The sequence below is a fragment of the Crocodylus porosus genome, unplaced genomic scaffold (genome assembly GCF_001723895.1).
Source record: "Crocodylus porosus isolate Cpor-Errol unplaced genomic scaffold, CroPor_comp1, whole genome shotgun sequence".
Classification (NCBI taxonomy): domain Eukaryota; kingdom Metazoa; phylum Chordata; order Crocodylia; family Crocodylidae; genus Crocodylus; species Crocodylus porosus.
Window position 1 is genome coordinate 50,972,133 of NW_017728909.1, and position 19,939 is coordinate 50,992,071.

General features: G+C 42.6%; 1 protein-coding gene across 6 annotated transcripts in view; it reads right to left on the reverse strand.

The window, feature by feature from the left end:
• Positions 1 to 19,939, reverse strand: part of TNPO1 (transportin 1) — a 116,558-nt gene that overhangs the window by 70,267 nt on the left and 26,352 nt on the right. For 5 of the 6 annotated variants that reach the window (XM_019532274.1, XM_019532272.1, XM_019532270.1 and 2 more), the window contains 2 exons: positions 13,133 to 13,246; positions 8,875 to 8,950 (listed from right to left, as the gene is read on the reverse strand). In XM_019532274.1, coding sequence (XP_019387819.1) covers positions 8,875 to 8,950; positions 13,133 to 13,237 — 181 coding nt within the window. In that variant the 5' untranslated portion in view covers positions 13,238 to 13,246. Of the gene's footprint in view, positions 1 to 8,874; positions 8,951 to 13,132; positions 13,247 to 13,355; positions 13,540 to 19,939 lie in introns of those variants that run through there. The other variant, XM_019532275.1, reaches the window with a different exon arrangement.

Below are 19,939 nucleotides of genomic sequence, written 5' to 3' on the forward strand. Positions count from 1 at the left end.
AAAAAAAAAAGTACATACCTTAATTAAAAATACTTTATTGCTAAAAAGTGCTAACCATCATCTGAGCCCTCAGCGAGTCGTAATCTTTTTGCTGGTGGAGGGTCTTGCCTCGATGTTGATGGCTGCTGACTGATCAGGGTGGTGGTTGCTGAAAGTTGGGATGGCACAGGCCATTGTAACGTTATTAAATGGCCTAATTTCAATATTGTTGTGTCTCAGGGAATAGGGAGGCCCGAGAAGAGGGAGAGAGACAGGGCAACATCCGGTCGGTGGAGCAGTCAGAACACACACAACATTTATCGATTAAGTTCACCGTCTTATATGGGTGCGGTTCGTGGCGCCCCAAAACAATTACAATAGTAACATCAAAGATCACTGATCACAGATCACCATAACAAATATAATAATAATGAAAAAGTTTGAAATATTGTGAGAATTACCAAAATGTGACACAGAGACACAAACTAAGCAAATGCTGTTGGAAAAATGGCGCCGATAGACTTGCTTGACGCAGGGTTGCCACAAACCTTCAATTTGTAAAAAATGCAATACCTGCGAAGTGCAATAAAGCGAAGCGCAACAAAACGAGGTATGCCTGTATTTGTCTAACCTGCTCTTAAACAGGTTGAATGAGAGATTCCATCACCTCTTAAAAGTAGTCTGGTCCAATGCTTAACCACCCTCATAATAAGAAAATTCTTCCCAACATCCAACCTAAATTTCCTTTGTTGCTATTTAAGATTGTTTTTCCTTGTGCTACCCCTGTAGCCAAAGGACTTAGTCCATCATGATCCTCATTTTGTATTTGAAGACTATTATCAAATTCCCCCCTCAGCCTTCTTTTCTACAGACTGCATCATCCCAAATCTTCCAACCTTTTCTTATACATTTCCAAGACTCTAATGATTTTGGTTGCTCTCCACTAGATGCTTCCTAATTTGTCTACATCCGCCTCACCAGTGCTCAATACAGCACAAGAAAAAAAAAATCACTTCCCTTGACCTGCAAGAAACATCCTTGTTTAAAAAAAGCCCAGTATGCTATTGGCTTTTTTTTTTTTTTTGGTTAACCAATATTCAGCTTGCAGTCTACTATAATTATCAGGTCCTATTCTGCAGCAACCTAGCCAGTCATTCCCCCAGTCTGAATTTATGCATTTAATTGTTCTTTCAAGCATCGAAATATGCACTTGGTCTTTACTCAGTTTCATCTAATCAATTTTGGACTATTTCTCCAATTTAAATCTGAATCCTAATCCCATCTTCAGCTATCTGCAGCTGCACTCAAGTTGCCGTCATCTGCAAATGTGACAACTAGCACTCCATCATATCTGCCAAATCATTCGTGAAGATATTAAATCAGTACTAGACCCAAGACAGACTCCTGTAGAATCTCACTTGATACCTCTTCCCAATTAGACACTGAGCCATGGCTGACTACTCACTGAGCACAATCCTACCAGATATGCACCTACCTTATAGTAATTTTATCTAGACTATTTCTAATGAGAAACCTTGTGGGAGACTGTGCCAAAAACCTTGCTAAAAATCAAGGTATATCATATCCACTGCTCTCCCTTCATCCACAAAGCTTGTCAACCTGTTGCAGAAAGACATCAGGTTAATCTGGCCCTTCTGCCTTGAAAGAAGAGGTTAGAGAAGGCAGATATCTTCCCTAACTCTAGGCTGCCTATCTTCTCACTTACTCTTGCTGCCAACTATGCTTATCATCTGATAGCTCCCCTTATTTGTGAAGACTGATGTAAAAAAGACATTAAATACTTCAGCTTTGAGATTGTCCTCCCCATTCAGTAAGGCGCCTACACTGTCCTTGGTCTTCCTTATTGCTAACATATTTGTAGAAAGATATTTTTATTGCCTTTTACATCCCTGGCTAGCTGAGACTACACTGGGACCCTAGCCTTCCTGATTTTCTCCCTGTATGCTTGTGCTATACTCTTCTGTTCATCCCTAATAATATGCCACATTCCCATTTTTGTAAGATTTTTTTTAAGCATTAACTCATTAAGTAAACCATCCCCTTTAAGTAGGCTGGTCTCCTGCTGCATACTGAGCCCTAATTCTTTTTACCTTCTAATATAAAAATCTAAAACAAAGGCTATTTAAAATTTGCAAAAATTGTTTAGGTTGCTTCCACTGAAGACCCTTTCTCCTTCCTATCCGCTCTTTATTTGTATGGTTCAATGATTCTCAACCAGGGTGCTGCACCTTGGGGTACCACGAGTTCTTTTTAATGGCACTGAACAGTATTAGCATTGTTACGTGCTGAAATGCCTACATACTATTTACAAGAGAAATCCAGAGATTTCAAACAAGAATCCATATAGTGTCAGATATATTTTCATCTGCTTTGATTTGAATTCTTTGCAGAAGAAGAACTTATTCTTATTATCATCTATTTATCTTATCTATTGATTTTTCCAGTCAAGAAACAAATGAAAGCTAAGAGCTGGCATTTCATGAGAGGTACCCCAAGTCTAATAAGGTTTGTGCATTTAATGGGAAGATAATAAAGCAAAATAATAAAAGCAAATTAGTTTCAATATGAGATAAGAGTTGTCACTAGTTTATCAGTCCTTAAACTCTAAAAAAGATGGGTGTTTGATTGTCCAGCCCAACAAAAAAGGTGGGGGCAAAGTTTTCTCGACAGAGCTGTACTGATACCCAGTGTGTCCACAGGTGGCAGATGGGAGAAAGACCTTCAGCGAAGGTTAGCTTTGAAATAAGCAGGGTTAGCTTTTGGTTGCTCTCACATCTTCAGTAATATCTTGGGTAAATCTATATCAAGGCCAAAAGTTTTGTTAGTCTAGCCAATAAGAGCAAGTGAACAAGAACCGCACAAAAATTATAGTGTAGTGCAATTTTGTAAGAATTCTTTGCTTTTATCTGCTGATATCCAGCACAAATTCAAGTGGAGGAATTACGAAATCTATTAACTACATTTCAATTAAATATCCGGAATTAGGTGAGAAGAGTCAAAAGCTGAGACAACCACGTTTACAAGTATACAAAACAGAAGTTGAAGGCAGGACAGTCTATGGGGATTTGTTCTTTCCCCATTGCACTGTTCATGAAAATGGAGGAATTTGCAAATTTCTACATTTCGATTATCCAAATACCATTACTAACCAGACTGCAGGGACCTGACTAATTGAGCAGTAAATACTATAACTCAGTAGCTATATAGTCTCTCTACAGTCTGCCTGGGTCAGAGTTCTACTTAAGAGTACAAAGAGTACTCTCTTTGGAAATGTATTTGCTCCAGCTTATTAAGAAGCACAGATCAACAGACAGCAACAGAGAAACACTCCAACATCAAAGGAACCTTTCCTTTAAGACAAGCAAGAACTTAACACCTACGTTCCTATATTTAGAAAGCAGCAAATCTTTTCACCCATTATACAAATCAATCATGCATTGATTATGGTAATTTAAGACCAACCACAGCTTTCCATGATAATTTATGTACAGAGACATTAACAGTTTCAAACTCTTTCACTCCATATAGCTTCCAGCACTTGAAACTTAAAACGGGCGATTAAAAAAGGGGAGGGGGTACATGGGGTAAAATGTTATTTTCTTTAAAGAAAATACATTATTCTCTTTAAATATGTAACAATGGATTGTGCTAAACATTACATAGGCTGACAACCCTACAGATATACTACCAGCATTCTTTTATCTATACTTCTGTTCCACTGAAAGTACTGTTCTAACAAGATCCCCATTCCTCAAGAACTGAAGAACTTCACTGAGATTTAATATGAAAAGAGTTAACATATAATCATATTTACTGTTTTTACTAAAGCCACAACTCCTAATCAAAATGCATACATTATCACAACTCATTGAAATAGAAGTTTCACAGCTATAAAACTAAGTCTGAAAGGTCACAAAGCAAGACTCAAAAATAAAACCTATTCATTTTTATCTTAAAATAATTCTGGACATGTAGAGTTGTCAATATTGCAACAGTAATGGCAGTAGAGTATGCATTATACCTCTACTACCTGTCCTGCCCTCTAAACTAGTTAGTTCTTCTGGTTCTTCGGGAAGTGTCTCCCAATTTATCAGGTGAAACAATTAAAAAAAAAAATAGGTTCATACCAAAAAAACCACAATGCAACCGTAAGAAAAGAATTCTAAAACTCTAAATAGTGGCAGGTGGATGAAAAGCAGTTGAAATGATGACAGTGTTGAATAATTAGCCTCTCTCTAATAAGAGCATCCACCAAAGATGCTCATTCTTTGAGATGGAAATTCCAGGTACATCTCAAATAGGTAAGCTATAATGGGCAGCAACAAGGTCAAAACCAATCCATTCTATTATCAGTAATTTTATTTAAACAATACATATGAATGTTGGTTGCTTTGACATATTCGCTAAACTTATTAAGAGTAGAAATGCTAAAAAAAATCTAACTAAAGGACATCCTGAAACAAAACAGGTTAGGAGGGATGGGAGACTTTTGACTCCCACATGTTAGAAATAATTACTGAACCAATGACAGAATCTTTCTAAGCAATTATGCCTTTTCCGCCGGTGGTGAGAGGACCATGTAACTGCTTCAAAAGTGTCCAAGTAATATCCAAGTAAGCAGACTTGGCTCAACTTTTTAGTTTTGAAGTAAAAAACTGTAAAAATATACATAACCGATATCCATTCTTTAACACAATTTTCTTGTTAACCATAAAAAAAAACCCCAAAAAAAACCTCAACCAAACAAACAAAATCAGCACCCTGTCTTCACTTTAAAAATGAAAAAGATAGCAAAGGAAACTACAGAACTTCCATATATTTTTAAAATCTATGAGAATAAAATTCCCATTTAAAAAGCTGGTTACTTTTCTCTGTCAAAAGGAATACCTTCCAGAAGATAAAGCTGTTCAACCTACAGCCCAGTTCCAAACTAGAAAAGTACTGCAATCTCCAAAAAAGTAAGAGAGTTAATAGAACAAGTTCAAACATTTATTTTGGTTTATATATGAATGCTGGGTGACTGATGGTTACAATCAGCTTAAAAAATTAACATCCTATAAAATACTGGCACCTTTTGACTTGAATACGTTCTCTCAAAAGTAGTTTTATGCTCTGGATCTGGCTAGGGAGTCATCTTTTCTGTACAAATAGATTTATGTTTACATTTACAGGTATACAAGGCCTCACTTATTTTTTTAAATTGTTGCTCTAACAGGAGTTCTCCAAACTGATGCAAGCTATTGATGGCCCAATTTGAACATGACTGAACCAACCAGGTTTCCTAGGTTGCCCTCATCCAATTTATCCAAAGACTTGGAAGAAGGTACTGCAATACAAAGTAAATGGAGTTTGCCAAAAACAAACATCAAGTCGAAGACAAAGCAGTCTTCTGCCTTGTATTAACAGCCTCCCCAGAAGGAATTCTGGCATTCCAAAATCTCCACAACCAACCACTGAGGACAGGAGTCATAACTTCAAACTAGCTGCACCAGCCATGTCCTATCTGTACCTGTACTCAAAGAAATGCCGTAAGTGAAAAGAACCTCTCTTCAGCAATCCTTCATAGTTGAGGGTGATTGTCTTCCATGATCATCCTATCTGTGTGTCGGAAGATGGCTGATGAGGCTTATCCAGGGTCAACAGACTACTGCAGCTCAGACAAGTGTTTTCATATGGAGGGATGGCACTGTATTCTTGAGCAGTTCTGCAACATGTTGTTTCTACCATTCCCATTTTTCCATCTCTTGCTGTTACCATGAGGTTTCATAATAAAGGGGGGGTGGGATGGAAATGAACTCCAGGGCTTTTCCTGCCCCACTTCAGCTGGGCTGTACAGGGAGTTGGAAATGACCAGGGACAGCAGCACTGCTGGAAAGTTCCTCTCTCATACTTGCTCAGGGCTGGCAGGAAACAGGGGGACTAAGCAAGGGTGGGGAAATCTGCCGGCTGACGCTGCTGCTATTCTTGGGTGATCCCAGCTCACCACAGAGCCTACCTCGAGTGCAGCAGGAGTGGCTATCGAGCTCCCTCACCCCTGGGTCAGCAGGGACAGTGGGAATGGCAGCAGCGGTTGTGCGGGGAAGCAGGACAGGATAGGAAAAGAAAGAAGGGGAGAGAGTCTTACTTCCCTTGGGAACACTGCTCCCACAGCATCATGTGAGAGAGAAGTGCATCTGTGCTATACTGCCCCCTCTAGACTGGCCCTTGTCTACAGTTATGTGCCTCAAAGCACCAGCCTTTGCCACTGCCTCACCTGTATCAAGTGCTAACCACACCCGATGTTCATGTTCTCTTTTTAGCATTTAAGCAGCTCGCATTTCTTCTTCAAGAAAAGCATTAACAAAGATGAGAACCTGCTTCCATAACCAAAGGGTAGGGATTATAAAGATATGAAAACTATTCATAAAATAGTGCTCAGTAAGACAGCTCACAAATCTGTGGTTCACAATACAGTTGGTTCTTCCTTCTCAGCTATGTCACCATCAAACTCTTAAAAGAGATTACCAAGATCATCCTAAAGAGGGACCTTTTTTCTCAACTGCCTTTAAGACAAGGCAGAAGTGCAAGTGGCTTGCCATACTTTCACTTGAAGGTCCAAAACCAGATGTAGCAGCATGTTAACTACTGAAAGATGGCTCCTCCCTGGTGAATGCATACTTAAAACTCGGAAGCAATTTTGGATTCAAATAAACCCAAAAAAAATTCCTTAGGCTGGTCCCATCTGACCAAGGGTTTGAAATTTTCCAAGCTAGCATGAGGCATTTGGAATGTAATAAGTGTTGAGGAAGTCCTACAACTGGCTGCACCCAAAGGTGCCAGAATTGAAATAAAAATTTCCTGCATCTGGAGCATTATCAATTAAGGCATAAAGATTAAGGCAAAAAACACCAATTACAAAGAGAACATGCCATCACAGGGCTGAATAAATTCTCAGAAGAAATGCTCTCCTGCAGCGAACCTGTGTGCTATGACTGCTGATATACACACCAATATCTCCTTTGCAGAACAGCTCCTTTCCATGATTCCTCTGCCCCTTACTAACACAATCGCCAAGTTTAACACTGGATTCTTGAGATGTTTTCTCTGAGCGGGGGGGAGGAAAATCAGAAATGGAACATACATACCAAGAGGTTTCAGACAATCTATGAAGCATCTGCCCTTGTTATGTCCTGCATTTGTCTTTTGTGCACAGACCTCAAATCATGAGCATCCAAGTATGCTGTTCATAACAGAGATGTTCTATGTCATGACAAAGCCATAATGATAAGCTTCTTGAGAAGAGGGCAGAAGAATCTGGATTTGCGCTAGCCGAGAGACACTAGCACTACCTACTCAGGGATCTTCTTGGCTGTCTCAGATTTATTGAGGTTTATTCAAAGCACTATGGTATCTTTGGGCTATTTTCATGAAGTTCTGGAAGATCTCCCTACTTTCAGTTGTACTCAGAAGTTACTCACCTGACACCCTGGCACATTATGGAACTCTTTCTTTTATTGAAGAAGATATAAACAAAAAAGAAAGGTCTATGGAAACATGCAAGTCAAAAAACTAGTTCGAAGCTGAACAAAACATGTGCATCAATGGACATGAGACATAATGGAGGACCCAAGGTACTATGAAGCAAGTGTTTAAGAAGTGCATGGTTCTGAAATTCTCCAAGTCAGCACACTGAGACAGACAACTTCATGAATCAAGTACAAAGGAAAAACTGCTGAAGATTTCAGAAAAACAAAAGACAAAAACATGCCAGTGTGATATGAGAATGGTAAAGTAGATGCCAGAAAATGTGCCAAAGACAACACTGAAGCAGACCCCAGAACACTTGCAGCAAAACTTTCATGAATCAGGCAACTAGACAGTCTGGAAGGAATCTGATAAAGAAAAAAAAGTTGTCAGTGGGCCCTTTCGCTATTTTGAAAGAGGAAACAAATGGTAAATTTGGAAGCACAACTCACAGAGGACATGGTTTAGACTCTGCTATGCTCTACTGCCCACAACAGTAATGCAATCTTTATTAGCCAATGGATTTATTGTAATAATATTTCCCTATGAAATAAAGAATCAAAAAGGATCTCAGTAGACTGTGATCAGACTTTTTTTTTTTTTTTTAAATACTATGGACTCTCCCCATCAGAAGATACTAAGTATGTCAAACGGTATGGCAACTTAAATAGCACGTGCTGTTTGGCCTAATACAGAAAACCCTTGCTATTCGTGGGTTCAGCATTCACGGTATCAAATATTTGCGAATGCCGAGCCCACATTTTAAATATACTTCATACACTTACAGGAACTCCTCGGGAGCTCCGTGCTTGCTGCCACCGGGCTTCCATTGCCGCCGCCACGCTCCCGCTGGAGCTGCCAGAACCGTGCCCCACAATCGCTAGAGGTGTACTGCATTCATTAAAGCAGTGCCTTATTCACGGATTTTGCCTCTCTCGGGGATACAAGAACGTATTCCCCATGAATGGCGAGGGTCACCTGTACCAACTAAAAACCCATTCCCTCAACTTGCAAGATTATCACATGGTCTAACAGTATGTTGTCTGGTAAAATGCCAATGCCAACATCAAGGGAAAAAAAATTCTAGGAAGGTTTTCATAGGCAATCAGGATGTAATCTAGAGTCCCAGTGCCTCTCTGTTAGTACAAATCCAAATTCTAGTTTACGGCCCTGTTCCTGCAAACCTCTGCACCTATAGAGCCCCAAAGGAGTGAGCTGACCTTCATGTGTGGAAGTCATCCAGCAGAACTGGCTACAGAAACAACTAAATCTATTCTCCATTTCTTTAATTAACAATCTGACTACATGTAATTTTCAACTGATTTAAACAAAGAAAAAAAAAAATCAAGAAGGATAGACTCAAGGACTTACCTTCAGATTTTAATTTTGTAAGAACAAATATCAGATAGTTGTTAAAATCTGGATACTGATTGAGTTGTTCCAGTTTCTAAAGAGTAAATTTTGTTAAGGAAAAATATGTAACAATTGATGATAACAGTAATTTCTAAATAATGAATCTACTTCCACGGTGAAAAATCTTTCAAACACGCCAAGTCCTAATTCCAAAGCACAAAAGCTTATATTCAGTGTCAGTGAAATTGAGCAACTGGTGCAGAAAAATGAAAACTCAGAAGGTTTAAATTAACTTCTAGCCATGCAGGAAGAGAATGCTTTGCAATATTCACATTTTAAAAATTCAAAAAAGTTTAAGTAGCACGGACCTTAAGCAATCTTCTAACTAACCCACTGTTCAGCAAGACACATACCTAACATTTTTCATTTTTACTTCAGTCAAATTATGCCTCTCAATATTAAAACCGTTTATAATGACTTTGTTTGGTCTACTAGCCAAAAAATTAACTATGAACCCTGTTCTTGGACTTCAATATGATAAGTCTCTTAATATTAAGGCACATGACAAAGTACCTTATTAAAACATGGCCAAATTGAGATTTCAGAGTTGACAATGCTGAACAGCCACAAATACTGCAACATGAAATTGCTTGTTTTTCTTTTAAGAAATGGTGACTATATAGTGCAAAACTGGCCTCATATATACATGCCCATTTCTTAAAGAGTACCAACTCTCTAAATGAACATATTGCCAGCTTGTTCTGATGTGCCTTGAGGAAAACAATAGGGTATATTATAGTACTTCTAATGAGTCATACTGTTCTATAGTTCACAGGCCTATAGTTGTTTTCCCCTCCTCCCCCCAAGTTTGTCATTTCCAGTGACTCCAATCTGTAGGTATTTTACTGCCACTTGCCTAGCAACAGACATCTGGCATTCTGTTACATTTCCCTTACATCCACTGTGGCCATTAATTCTTATTCTACCCACCAATAGTATTTTAAAAGCTTAAATGGGAAAGTTAGGTGTTTAAATGATTAATAGAAATTACAGTAAAGCAAAATATGATTTAAAAAAAATCTAGATTATTTGCTGAACAGGCAACTAAGCTTCTTGCCATTTAAAATTATTATGACTTAGATAGCCAGAGTTCCTAAATTAGAATTATTTTTTACTAGTCTTTCATTGTTTTGATCAAAGAACTAAGACTTCCTAAATCAAGTCCAATTAAAAAATATCAGACTGTCATGTCATATAATCTCATTCATATACTTATCTAACTTAATCTTAAAATTAAAGATATTTGCATCAGGTAATGACTTCGTTGAAAATAAAAAACTAACAGCACTAAAATAAAACTAACAGCTAGGAAACACAGAAAACAGAAAATACAACATTTATCAGACAAGTCTCTAGAATGGAAAGATGGCTGGAGCAAAATGAGTCACTTGTGCACAAAAACATCCCTGGGACATGATGAATGCACATTCCAACAGCCAAATTTTACTCAAGACTGGGATGCTGAAGACTTGTATCTGGATCAGTTGAGAGGCCATTTTGGAGACATCCCCTTAAAAAACTGTGCAAAGAGCAACATTTGATTAATAGTTGCCAAAAAAATCAGTTTTATACCATTTTCTCCTAAGGGGAAGTAGAGGGGGTGAAAGGAATAGTGGGTAAGAACTAGAGGAATAGTGCTAAATGTTGTTGGTCCAAGATTCACAGGCTTGGAAGGTTGGATCATCATCTTTTTTTTTTTTTTGAAAGGAGCTGCAAATTGGGCCTCAAATTATTAGGTCTCTCCCACACAACTGCTTTTATTTTGGAACTAATAACATGTCCTTGAATCAAAAAGGCAGTGGACCCTAGTACCATCATATTTAAAATGGTTTTAATGTACACTGCAATCTACTTTATTTAAATTTGTTTTGAAGTTATATGAACACATGCTGTTTGGTGCCAAAAACAAAAACAATGAGGAATGCAGTATATTAAAAAAAAGAAAACAAAAATAAATTTGAGATGACTTAAATGTGATGAAGCTAGCATCTACCCCACTAAGCCTCATATGACATGACAGTTATTATAAAGGCTTGCTGGAATAGGCTTATAAATATCAAGTGGCATTTAATTATACAGCACAGTTTTTGAAAGTTAGAGGGTTTTTCAAAACTGTACTATATAACAGTAAAAACCTGCCACTTACCTAACCCCTTATGGGCCACACCAGAGTTCCATAGCAGGTGCATCTAGAACGTACAGCATCTCACCGCACAACAGAGAGATACTAATGCCACCTCAAGGAACCTGAACAAAAAAAATTAAAATAGGTCATGTAATAAGTGTCTTGCCTATCCTTTTGTCCCCTTGCCCTGTCAGGCCCGGTCTCTCTTGGTCTGCTATCTGGTACCCTGTAAACAAGTACAGTCTGTTTCAGGGTCCGGTTGCTAGCAACTGAATTGGTGCCCCCACCTGGGCTAGCCTGGGTGAGGAGGGTGTGTGGACACCCAGCAGGACTATAAACAAGATCTGTCAAAGGATGGATGAGCTCCTTGTAAGCCAACGGCCATCTGTACCTGGAGAAGAGATGGGTGTCACTCAGTCACTTTGCCCAAAGAATCACCAATTAGCATCTAAGGTGTCCTAACAGTCACAGCAGCCTTGGGACTGACTTGACTCTCTTGGTATTTGAAGCATTCAGTATACTACAGCATTCCTTAGATTAGGAACATCTGGGATTATTAAAAAAGATTCTGAATCTTCCCTCCTGTCCCATAATCAGTTACTTTATCTATCACTAACATATCCAAATATTATATACTGAACATTATAATTATTTACTTTTTCATTCTGCCTTCTTCCTTCTTACTGTTTCTTAGCTCAAACCATTAAGCAGTTGGTTCCAATTCTAAGTCAGTTTCTAATCATTTTTAAGATACTACTACTTGCTGTACATTTGAGAATATTACAAATGATGTTAAAACTTACAAAAATGCCATTAGACTTCGTCTAGAAAATTTGTTTTTCTAGAGAAAAGCTGGACATGCTTAATCAGACAACATCCTTTGGAAAAAAAACTATAGCTTTTTCCAAGAATAAGAGAAAGTTTAAAAACTATATTTCAACCATTTCTAAAGCCTCACTGTTACCACTAACACCCTGTAGCACCTAAAATGCTAGAAAGACATTTACTTCAAATTTGTGTTTTACTTTAGGCACCTAATAACATTTGCCCCTCAGTCAGCTACCTATGTGCTGGACTTTCACACAGCAAAGAAACATCTTAAAATGCAAGCATGTTTTGCAAGCATGTTTTCCAAAACCCACAAAAAATTGTATGCAGTCAGCATCTGAAAGTATATTTTTCAACTGAAATTAAAAATCAGTTTAGTGACCGCAAAAAAAAAATCACAGTAACCCTTAAAGATAAACCTAGTGTAAAAAAAAGAAGAGAAAGAAAGAACACACCAAAAAAAAAAAAAGAGGCCAAGGCATTTCTTATTTTTCATAGACGTATTTTCTCTCCACATTAAGAGAGATGATTTTTTGGTAAACAAAGTTAAATGAGTGCCATCTTTTCTGGCTGGCCCAGGGCAACCCGTTGCACACACAGTGGCATGGGCAGACTGCACCATGGCTGGCAGAGCAGGAGCAAAGCTGAGAGCAGGCAGTGCACGCGACAGGGAGCAGACAGCAGAACTGGGGAAGGCACGGAGCTGGGGGAGGGGGACTTAGGGAAGGCCGTGGCGCGGCTGTCCTACAACCCCCCCCACGCCCCCGGCCTGCGGGACGAGCCCGCGGAGGGACACCCAGTCCCCGGGCCCAGTGTCCGTCTCACCTCTTCTCGCCTAGCCTCACAGGGAAGGAGGCCAGAGCCCCGCAAAGCCCCACTGGAAACAAGCCCCACCAGCCCTCGGCAGGCGGCTTCGCCAGGCCGGGCCTAGCCTGCTCCGCGCCACCGCCTCCCCACGTGCCCGCCCCGGCCGCGGCCCCGCGCTGGATGCCGGCGAGATAGCGCAGGCCGGCCCGGGAGAGGCCGCAGCCGGGGCTGGCAGGGGCCCAGCGCGGGGGAGCGCGGCCCAGTAAAGCAAAGCTCCACTTGGCTCCGGGCTCGCAACAGGTGCTCGGCCCGGCAGGGGGTGGGCTCCCTCGGCGGTTCAAGCCCCGTACCACGGGCCCCGGCTCCCGGCCTGCTGGCGGTTCCGAACCAGGCAGGGCCCGGCCGCGCCCGCCTCCCCGCTCCGCTCCCCGGCGGGCGGCGCCGGGCGAAGGATACTTGCTGGACGGCCCGCTGCGTGGTGGTGTCCGGCGACTGGGACTCCTTGAGCAGCTGCAGGATCTGCTGGAGCCCCTGCTCGTCCGGCTTCCACTCGTACTCCATCTTGGGGCGCTGCAAAACACCAGACAACGGCGGCCACGGTTAGCTCTGCAGGCCCGAGGCAGCCCCCGCCCCAGCCAACGGCACCGACCCGAGCCGAGCCGAGCCGGGCCGCGCGCACTGATTTGCAATTCGGCCCAGCGGCCCTGGGTCCTAGCGCCGGCGGCGCTCCGCCCCCTCACGCAGGCAGCGGGAGGCCGGGAAATGAGGCCCGTGGAGGAAGGCGAGCGGCGGACCCCGGCCTGGAGAAGGACGGCGCCAAATGCTCTGAAGCCGGCCGGCCGGCCGCCCGCTGCTGCAAGCTGGAGAGGAGCAATGGCCGGACCCTCCCCCTCACGCGGGGCGCTGCCCCCTCACGGCCGGGGGGAGCGCAGCGCAGCGCGGCTCGAGCAGCTCGAAACGCCGCATGGCTGATTTCTGGAACAACCCGAGTCGTTGTCCAGCCACGGGCTGGTTTCATGGAGCGACAAACCAGACACTCAGCAAACCAGACGTCGCTACCGGACGCTCGCCTTTCCCTCCCCGCCGCCCCCACGTTTATGAGCTTGAATCCCTTAAAAACAAAAACCCAAGCTGGACAAGGGCTGTCTGATGCACGCAGGCGCCGCGCGCGCGGCGCGTTGAACGCCGACATGTGCAGAGCGCTCGCAGCAGCGCGGGGAGCCGGAGCCAGCACCCGCCCTCTGCACTCATGGATCTTGACCTGGCTTCTCAGCCCTTTCAGTACAGTAACTTATGTAAGTGGTAATCGAGTTTACAGCTCTCCAGGATCTTAGCTGTAAAAGAGCCTGCTATACTCCTACCTGGCTAGGTCAGGTTCAGCCACTGCATAGGAGGGGGAAACAGAACAGCAACAAAGCTGGGAGCAGCATGGGCAGCAGGAGATATAGAAGCCAGGCAACTTATTTAAACCAGACAAATGCGGTGGAGGAATGCCATAAAGCTGGAAAGCAAGTACAGTATGTGGGCTGAGGAGAAGGAGACCTGGGAGGTGCAAAAAGGTACCCATAAGAAATGATGCAGGGGCAGTGAAAGTGAACACAAACAGACACTGAGTTTTCCAGAGCCTTATTTTCTTTCACACAAATGATTTTCAGAGTTGCCAAGATCTGGGCAAAACACAACAGTAAAAGCTTGTCCGACTGATGCAGAGCCTTCAAATACAACTCACTGAGATGGTAACTAGCTATAAGCCTTTTCTTCCCCTGGGAAAGAAAGGGAAAGGGGATAAAAATGAGTCCCAGACAGATGTATTATATTTAGATGTGAAAAACATAAGTATGTCACATGCCAGAAGTGGCCAACCTGTGGCACAGGCCACCTGTGTGTGTGGCATGTGGCAGACTGACAAGGCAGCATGGTGGCAGATAGGGCAGGGAGCAGAAAACAGAGCAGCAGATCAGGCAGGGGAAAGGTATTGCAATGGCACTGGAGGGCACAGGGCTAATTTATGGCACACCAGCCAAAAAGATAGACTCCCAGTGACAGATTCACAGAAGCTTAGGGCTAGAAGGGACCTTGTGAAATGACTGCCCCCCTGCTCTGGGCAGGAAAGGCTGCTAGGGTCCAATAACCCCAGCAAGGTGTGCATCCAAGAGGGAAGATCAGGACAAGGCAGCAAAGGGAACTAAAAAAGCAAGAGAAACAGGCCAGAAGTCCATAGCCAAAGGAAAGCTGAAGTATATGCAGAAAGGGGCCCATAGTCAGAATTACATTCTCTAAAGCAATACTCCTCAGCCCTGTTAAAGTCTGGACACCAGACGCACAGAAAACACCAGCTCTTAGTTTTCACTCATTTTTTGACTATGGAAAAATAATAAAGCAATTCTTTTGCAAAAAACTCAGAAAGACCACAACAGGTTGCAGTGTTTTTTTGACATCGGATTCCCATTTGAAATATCTGGGTTTATCTTGTGAATCAAGTGTAGTGTTTGTGCATGTGAAAAGGACTAATAGTGTGTGGCACACTATGGCACCTTGGTTACAATCACTTGCTCTGAAGAGTATATCTATAGTAGCAGAGGTCTGAGCAGCAAAGCAATTTTCTCCCAAGAATGGGAGTCTTCACAATTGGCAAAGGGTAATCCAACAACCTCTCAAATCTTCCTCCAGTGGAGGTGGGAACAATCAGTTGAGGCTCCTCCAACACTTCTTCTCCATAATTCTTTAGCATTGGGAACCTGCTCAATGTGTGTAGTGACACCAAGCATTTATTTTACCATGCTGGGATTCTCTTTTTTTGTTTTCCTTTTTCAGTCTATTCTTTTAATTGTTATTATTTTTGTGAGGACATACTACAGGAAAGATGTTGCAGTGAGCAAGCTGAGAAAATATTTCCAGATAGAAGACAAACACTTTAGGGTGGGGAATAACAGTCAAAGAATCTGATCTTATTTCTTCTTTTTATTTGCTGCCTTGCTATTGAAATATCATGTCCTAATGCTAACTGTCTAGATTCATCTAGAAAAGAGGGAATGAATAAGAATTAAGTTTCTGTCAGAAAAGCTAAAAGTACTCATCAGCACATATAATGGTCTAATTTAGCAGTGTCCAACTCATCCAGCACTACAAGCCAAATGAATGGTGTGGGGCTAGGCCACAGGCCAGATCCAGAGCATGAAACGGGGTCATCTGACCCATGGGGCTGGAATCAGTTGGCAGCATTAACTTGTGCAACTACCAGAGCCACGGCAACCACAGCTCCTCTTGCTACCCCGAGCCAGATTATATGGCTCTATGCCATGGCTTGCAGGCTCCCCACAGCTCCAGAAATTTGAGAGCAGGATAAGGAGTGGCAGTGTTAATTGCCACAGCTCTGGGAGCCACTGACATCCCTCCCCTCCCTGCAGCAAGACCTTTTTTAACTTGACATATTTCACTTGAGCCTCTTTTCAAAAAGCAAAGGAAATAACTAAGATTCACAGAACTGGATAGGTATCATTCATTGCCTCCCCTTTACCCAGTGGTTAAAGCACTCAGAGTGTAGAAGACCTAGGTTCAATTCTTCCCTCTTACTAAGGAGATTTGAACTCTTCTTTACTCTCCTTAGTAACTGCCTTGATTTCCCAGGTCCAGGGCTGCATGTTCTGAATCCCTCCTGTTGAAAATGTTCTACTTTGCATGACTGATCAGTGGTTAACTGTAACAGGGACTGTAGCCCAGGGGTCCCAGCTCCTACACAAGTGTTCTAACCACCAACCTGGGAAGTCCCCTTACACGTATATGAATGACTCCCTCAATTTAATATTTTATACCAAATTGAAGAGCTCTAATAATAAAAGTGAGAAAGCCCTACTTCAGAATAGCCTACAGACCTGAGAGATGGGAGTTTCTAGTTTAGTTCCCTACTCTAACTCGGAAGGGATTTTGAACTTGGGTATCCTGCCTCAGACTAATTCCCTACCCATCCAGCAACAGCAGATCTAGGTGCTTGTTTGTTTTTTAAGTGGGGAATGGAGCCAGTATCATGCTTTTAGCCTCTAGGGCTGGAGGAATTGAAAGAGGTATGACTGCACTACTGCAGCCCCTCTGGATCCACCCTTGCCACCAAATTATATAGCACTGTAGAGTAAACATCCACCAGTTGTCCCTGTTGGCTCTATTGTGCTTTGTGTAAAATTATTTACATATTTATAGAGCAGGCAAGAATGATTAGACTGGTAGTGAGGACACTTGTAAGAGATGGGATGCATAGATTTAAGTCTCCACTTCAGTGAATATTTATGCATACAAGGTGGAATAATGTCAACAGGAAGGGCAGAGCCCTACATTGTAATGCACACACTTCCTACTACACCATTCCAATTAGCCTGGTGATTAGAGTACTCTCCAAGGAGGTGAACTATGTAGGTTCAAATCGTCTTAGGCAAAGAAGAGAACCAAAATCTAGATTCCTCACATGAAGGAATGCTGTTGGATAAAGGACGACAACGTTGGCCTCCTACTCTAGCTGTTTTACGACTACCTCCAGAAAAGTCTTTTCCAGTCCAAGCTAATTCCTAAATTCAATTCAAATTCACTAATAATATTGGGACAACAGAAACCCCTTCATTTGACAAATTTACTATTTGTCCAAAAAAAAAATTTTCTAGCTCTAGTTTTACTATACCAGAGATGTATGGATTATTTAGCTTAATCAACTGTTTACATACAGAGCACAGGCAAGCTTGCATATACACATATATATACACACACACACACACTTTCTTTAGTGTAAACTTAGAGCTTGCTTACATGAGGAAGCTCTTGTGAAATAAACTAGACACAGTTATTCCTTACTAATTCCCTGTGTGGACCTACCTATTTTGCACTACAAATGTCTTTTTCTAAGCTTTAGCATACCCTGTTTCCAAAGTGGGGTAAGCTAAACCACATAAGCTTGGTTGTTGCAGGAGAAGAAACGTAGATGAAGAAAGGTGGAAAAAAATAGAGGAGATGGCAATGGGAGAGAAATAACAATAGCAATGGCTCTAAATGTAAGAGTATTTTCCTAATGAATGATAAAGGAAGTAACAACAACTATTAGTTTAGTTGCTGCTTAAAGGATAGATTAGGTACGTGTTGGCAGAGCAGTTAAAGAGTCTCACTACAACCCCAGAAGTTCAGTCCTCCTCCAGATTTGTGCTGAAGGCATCCCAGCTGGTCCAGCTGTAAATGGGGTTATTCAGGCTGGGAAGCTGAAAAACAACAGATGTAATGCTAGCCACATCACTCCCTTGCATGCCACCGACTATAAAAGGTGGCATCCATTAATCATGCTACTTCTATGGGCTGGTAGGCTCAGAAGACTCTTTGAGCATTTCTCAAGACCGTGTCTTCTACTTTTGTTTTTGTGCAAACTTCCAAGTAACATCAGCAAGAAGTCTGCTATGGAACGAGGTTCTAAATTTAAGCCACTTATCATAATTAAAATGGAATTCAATTTTTAAGTGAATGTGACATAAGAAAAACCATTTACTATTGCAAGCTACTACTAAAAGAGCTCCCCCCTCATGATGCGAGGTTATTAATATGCTAATATCAAACAAAAGGATGTTAGTATATTTAAATTAGCTCAATTTCTTGCATTTAATAAAATATAGTTATCTTCAGAATCCTGTATACCAATAAACAAACAATTCTCAACCAGGATGCCACAGCACCCTGGGGTGCCTTGAAATTCTGAAAAGTGCCACAGGGTGCCACAATATTAGTACTATTAGGTGTACATGATTCACAAGATAAACTCAGAGATTTCAAACAGAAATCCATAGTTGTGCAACTGAGTTCTCTGCAACAGAAAAACTGATTATTTTTCTGTAGGCAAAAAAAACCATGAAAACTTTTCCAAGAGTGCCTCAATCAAGTCTACCCAGGGGTGTGTTGAGTCTGCAACCCTGATATATGAAAGAATACCACCTTACAAATCCAATTTTTTTTTTCATCAAACATGCAGCCTGAGAAGTTTACTTATGACTTACTATCCACAAGTTGACATACAGGTCATCTCAAATAATGAAGTCTACTACAACTACCTAGAAAGGTTCCAGTTTCCCTAGCTCAGAGAAGAAAGGGTGAAGGGGAATGGAATGCCTGTCAGGATGCTATATGAGCATGACACTTAAAAAACAAGCCTCTAGTCAGCAGGCATTTGAAAATGTGATGTCACCTTGTATGAAGTCATCCAGCTAACTGGGAGGAAGCTCATCTCTGCTGCTGTGTACATGGTCGTTCAAGTCTCTTTGACTCTGGTACCTACTCAGCTGTTACAAAGTTAACAGTGGAGCAGATGATCTACTTCTGTCTACCTGGATTGGAGATGTGACTGAGGCCGCTGACAGACATTAACAAGGTGCAGTGGGATTTGATGTTTGATCCCTACAACGGGGGCTCATCTTCTGCACACATGCACGGCAGGTGTGGGATTTGACATCATATCCCATCACACCGTATTGCTGGTTCAGGGGAAGTTTGAGATCATGATCCCAGGCTCCCTCTGTACCATCAAACTTCACTCCTGTAGCTAGGAGCTCTGATCAGCTGACCAGTGCTCCCAACAGCAGGAGAGCATGGTATACCTGTGGCTAGGATCTTATCAGCTGATGGGGCTCCCAGCTTCAGCTGCGTCTGGCTCCATGACAACCTCCTTCCCCACACTCCCAGCCAGGCCTCATGCACCACTCCCCCCCCCCCGCTGTTCCACCCCCCGCTGCTGCTGGCTCCCAGGAACAATGTGGATGGAGGAACAGGAGCTTGCATACAGTGGCAGTCGCCAACATCCAGTGCCCTGCACTGCTGGCAGTCCAAGTCCAGTTGCACACATCCCCCCCTCCTCTCCTCCCTCCCCATCTCTGCCGGCTGTTGGCAGGGCTGAGCAGTGGCAGTGACAGCAGCAGGGGGAGGGGGAGTGAGGGGGGGCATGGCACTGCACCAGAAACTCCCCTCTCTCCCTCCCCTCTTCCCTGGTGCCTTTCTTTCCCCACTGGGCAGGGAAGGCAAGGACAGAGTATCACTACCCACCATGCTGCGCCACTACCACCTGCCAGGAGCAGGGGCGCCGGGGGGAGCTTGCCCAGCCATCTCTGCCCCCAGCACCCCGTGACACCACCACATCCAGGGGGTGCCTGCCTCCCCCCAGCCCTGCTCCTTGGAGTGCGCAGTGCTGGCCTCATCCCCCCACTCCATCATGGCGGCGCTCTGTTGTGCCAGTCTGTCCCTGCCATCCCT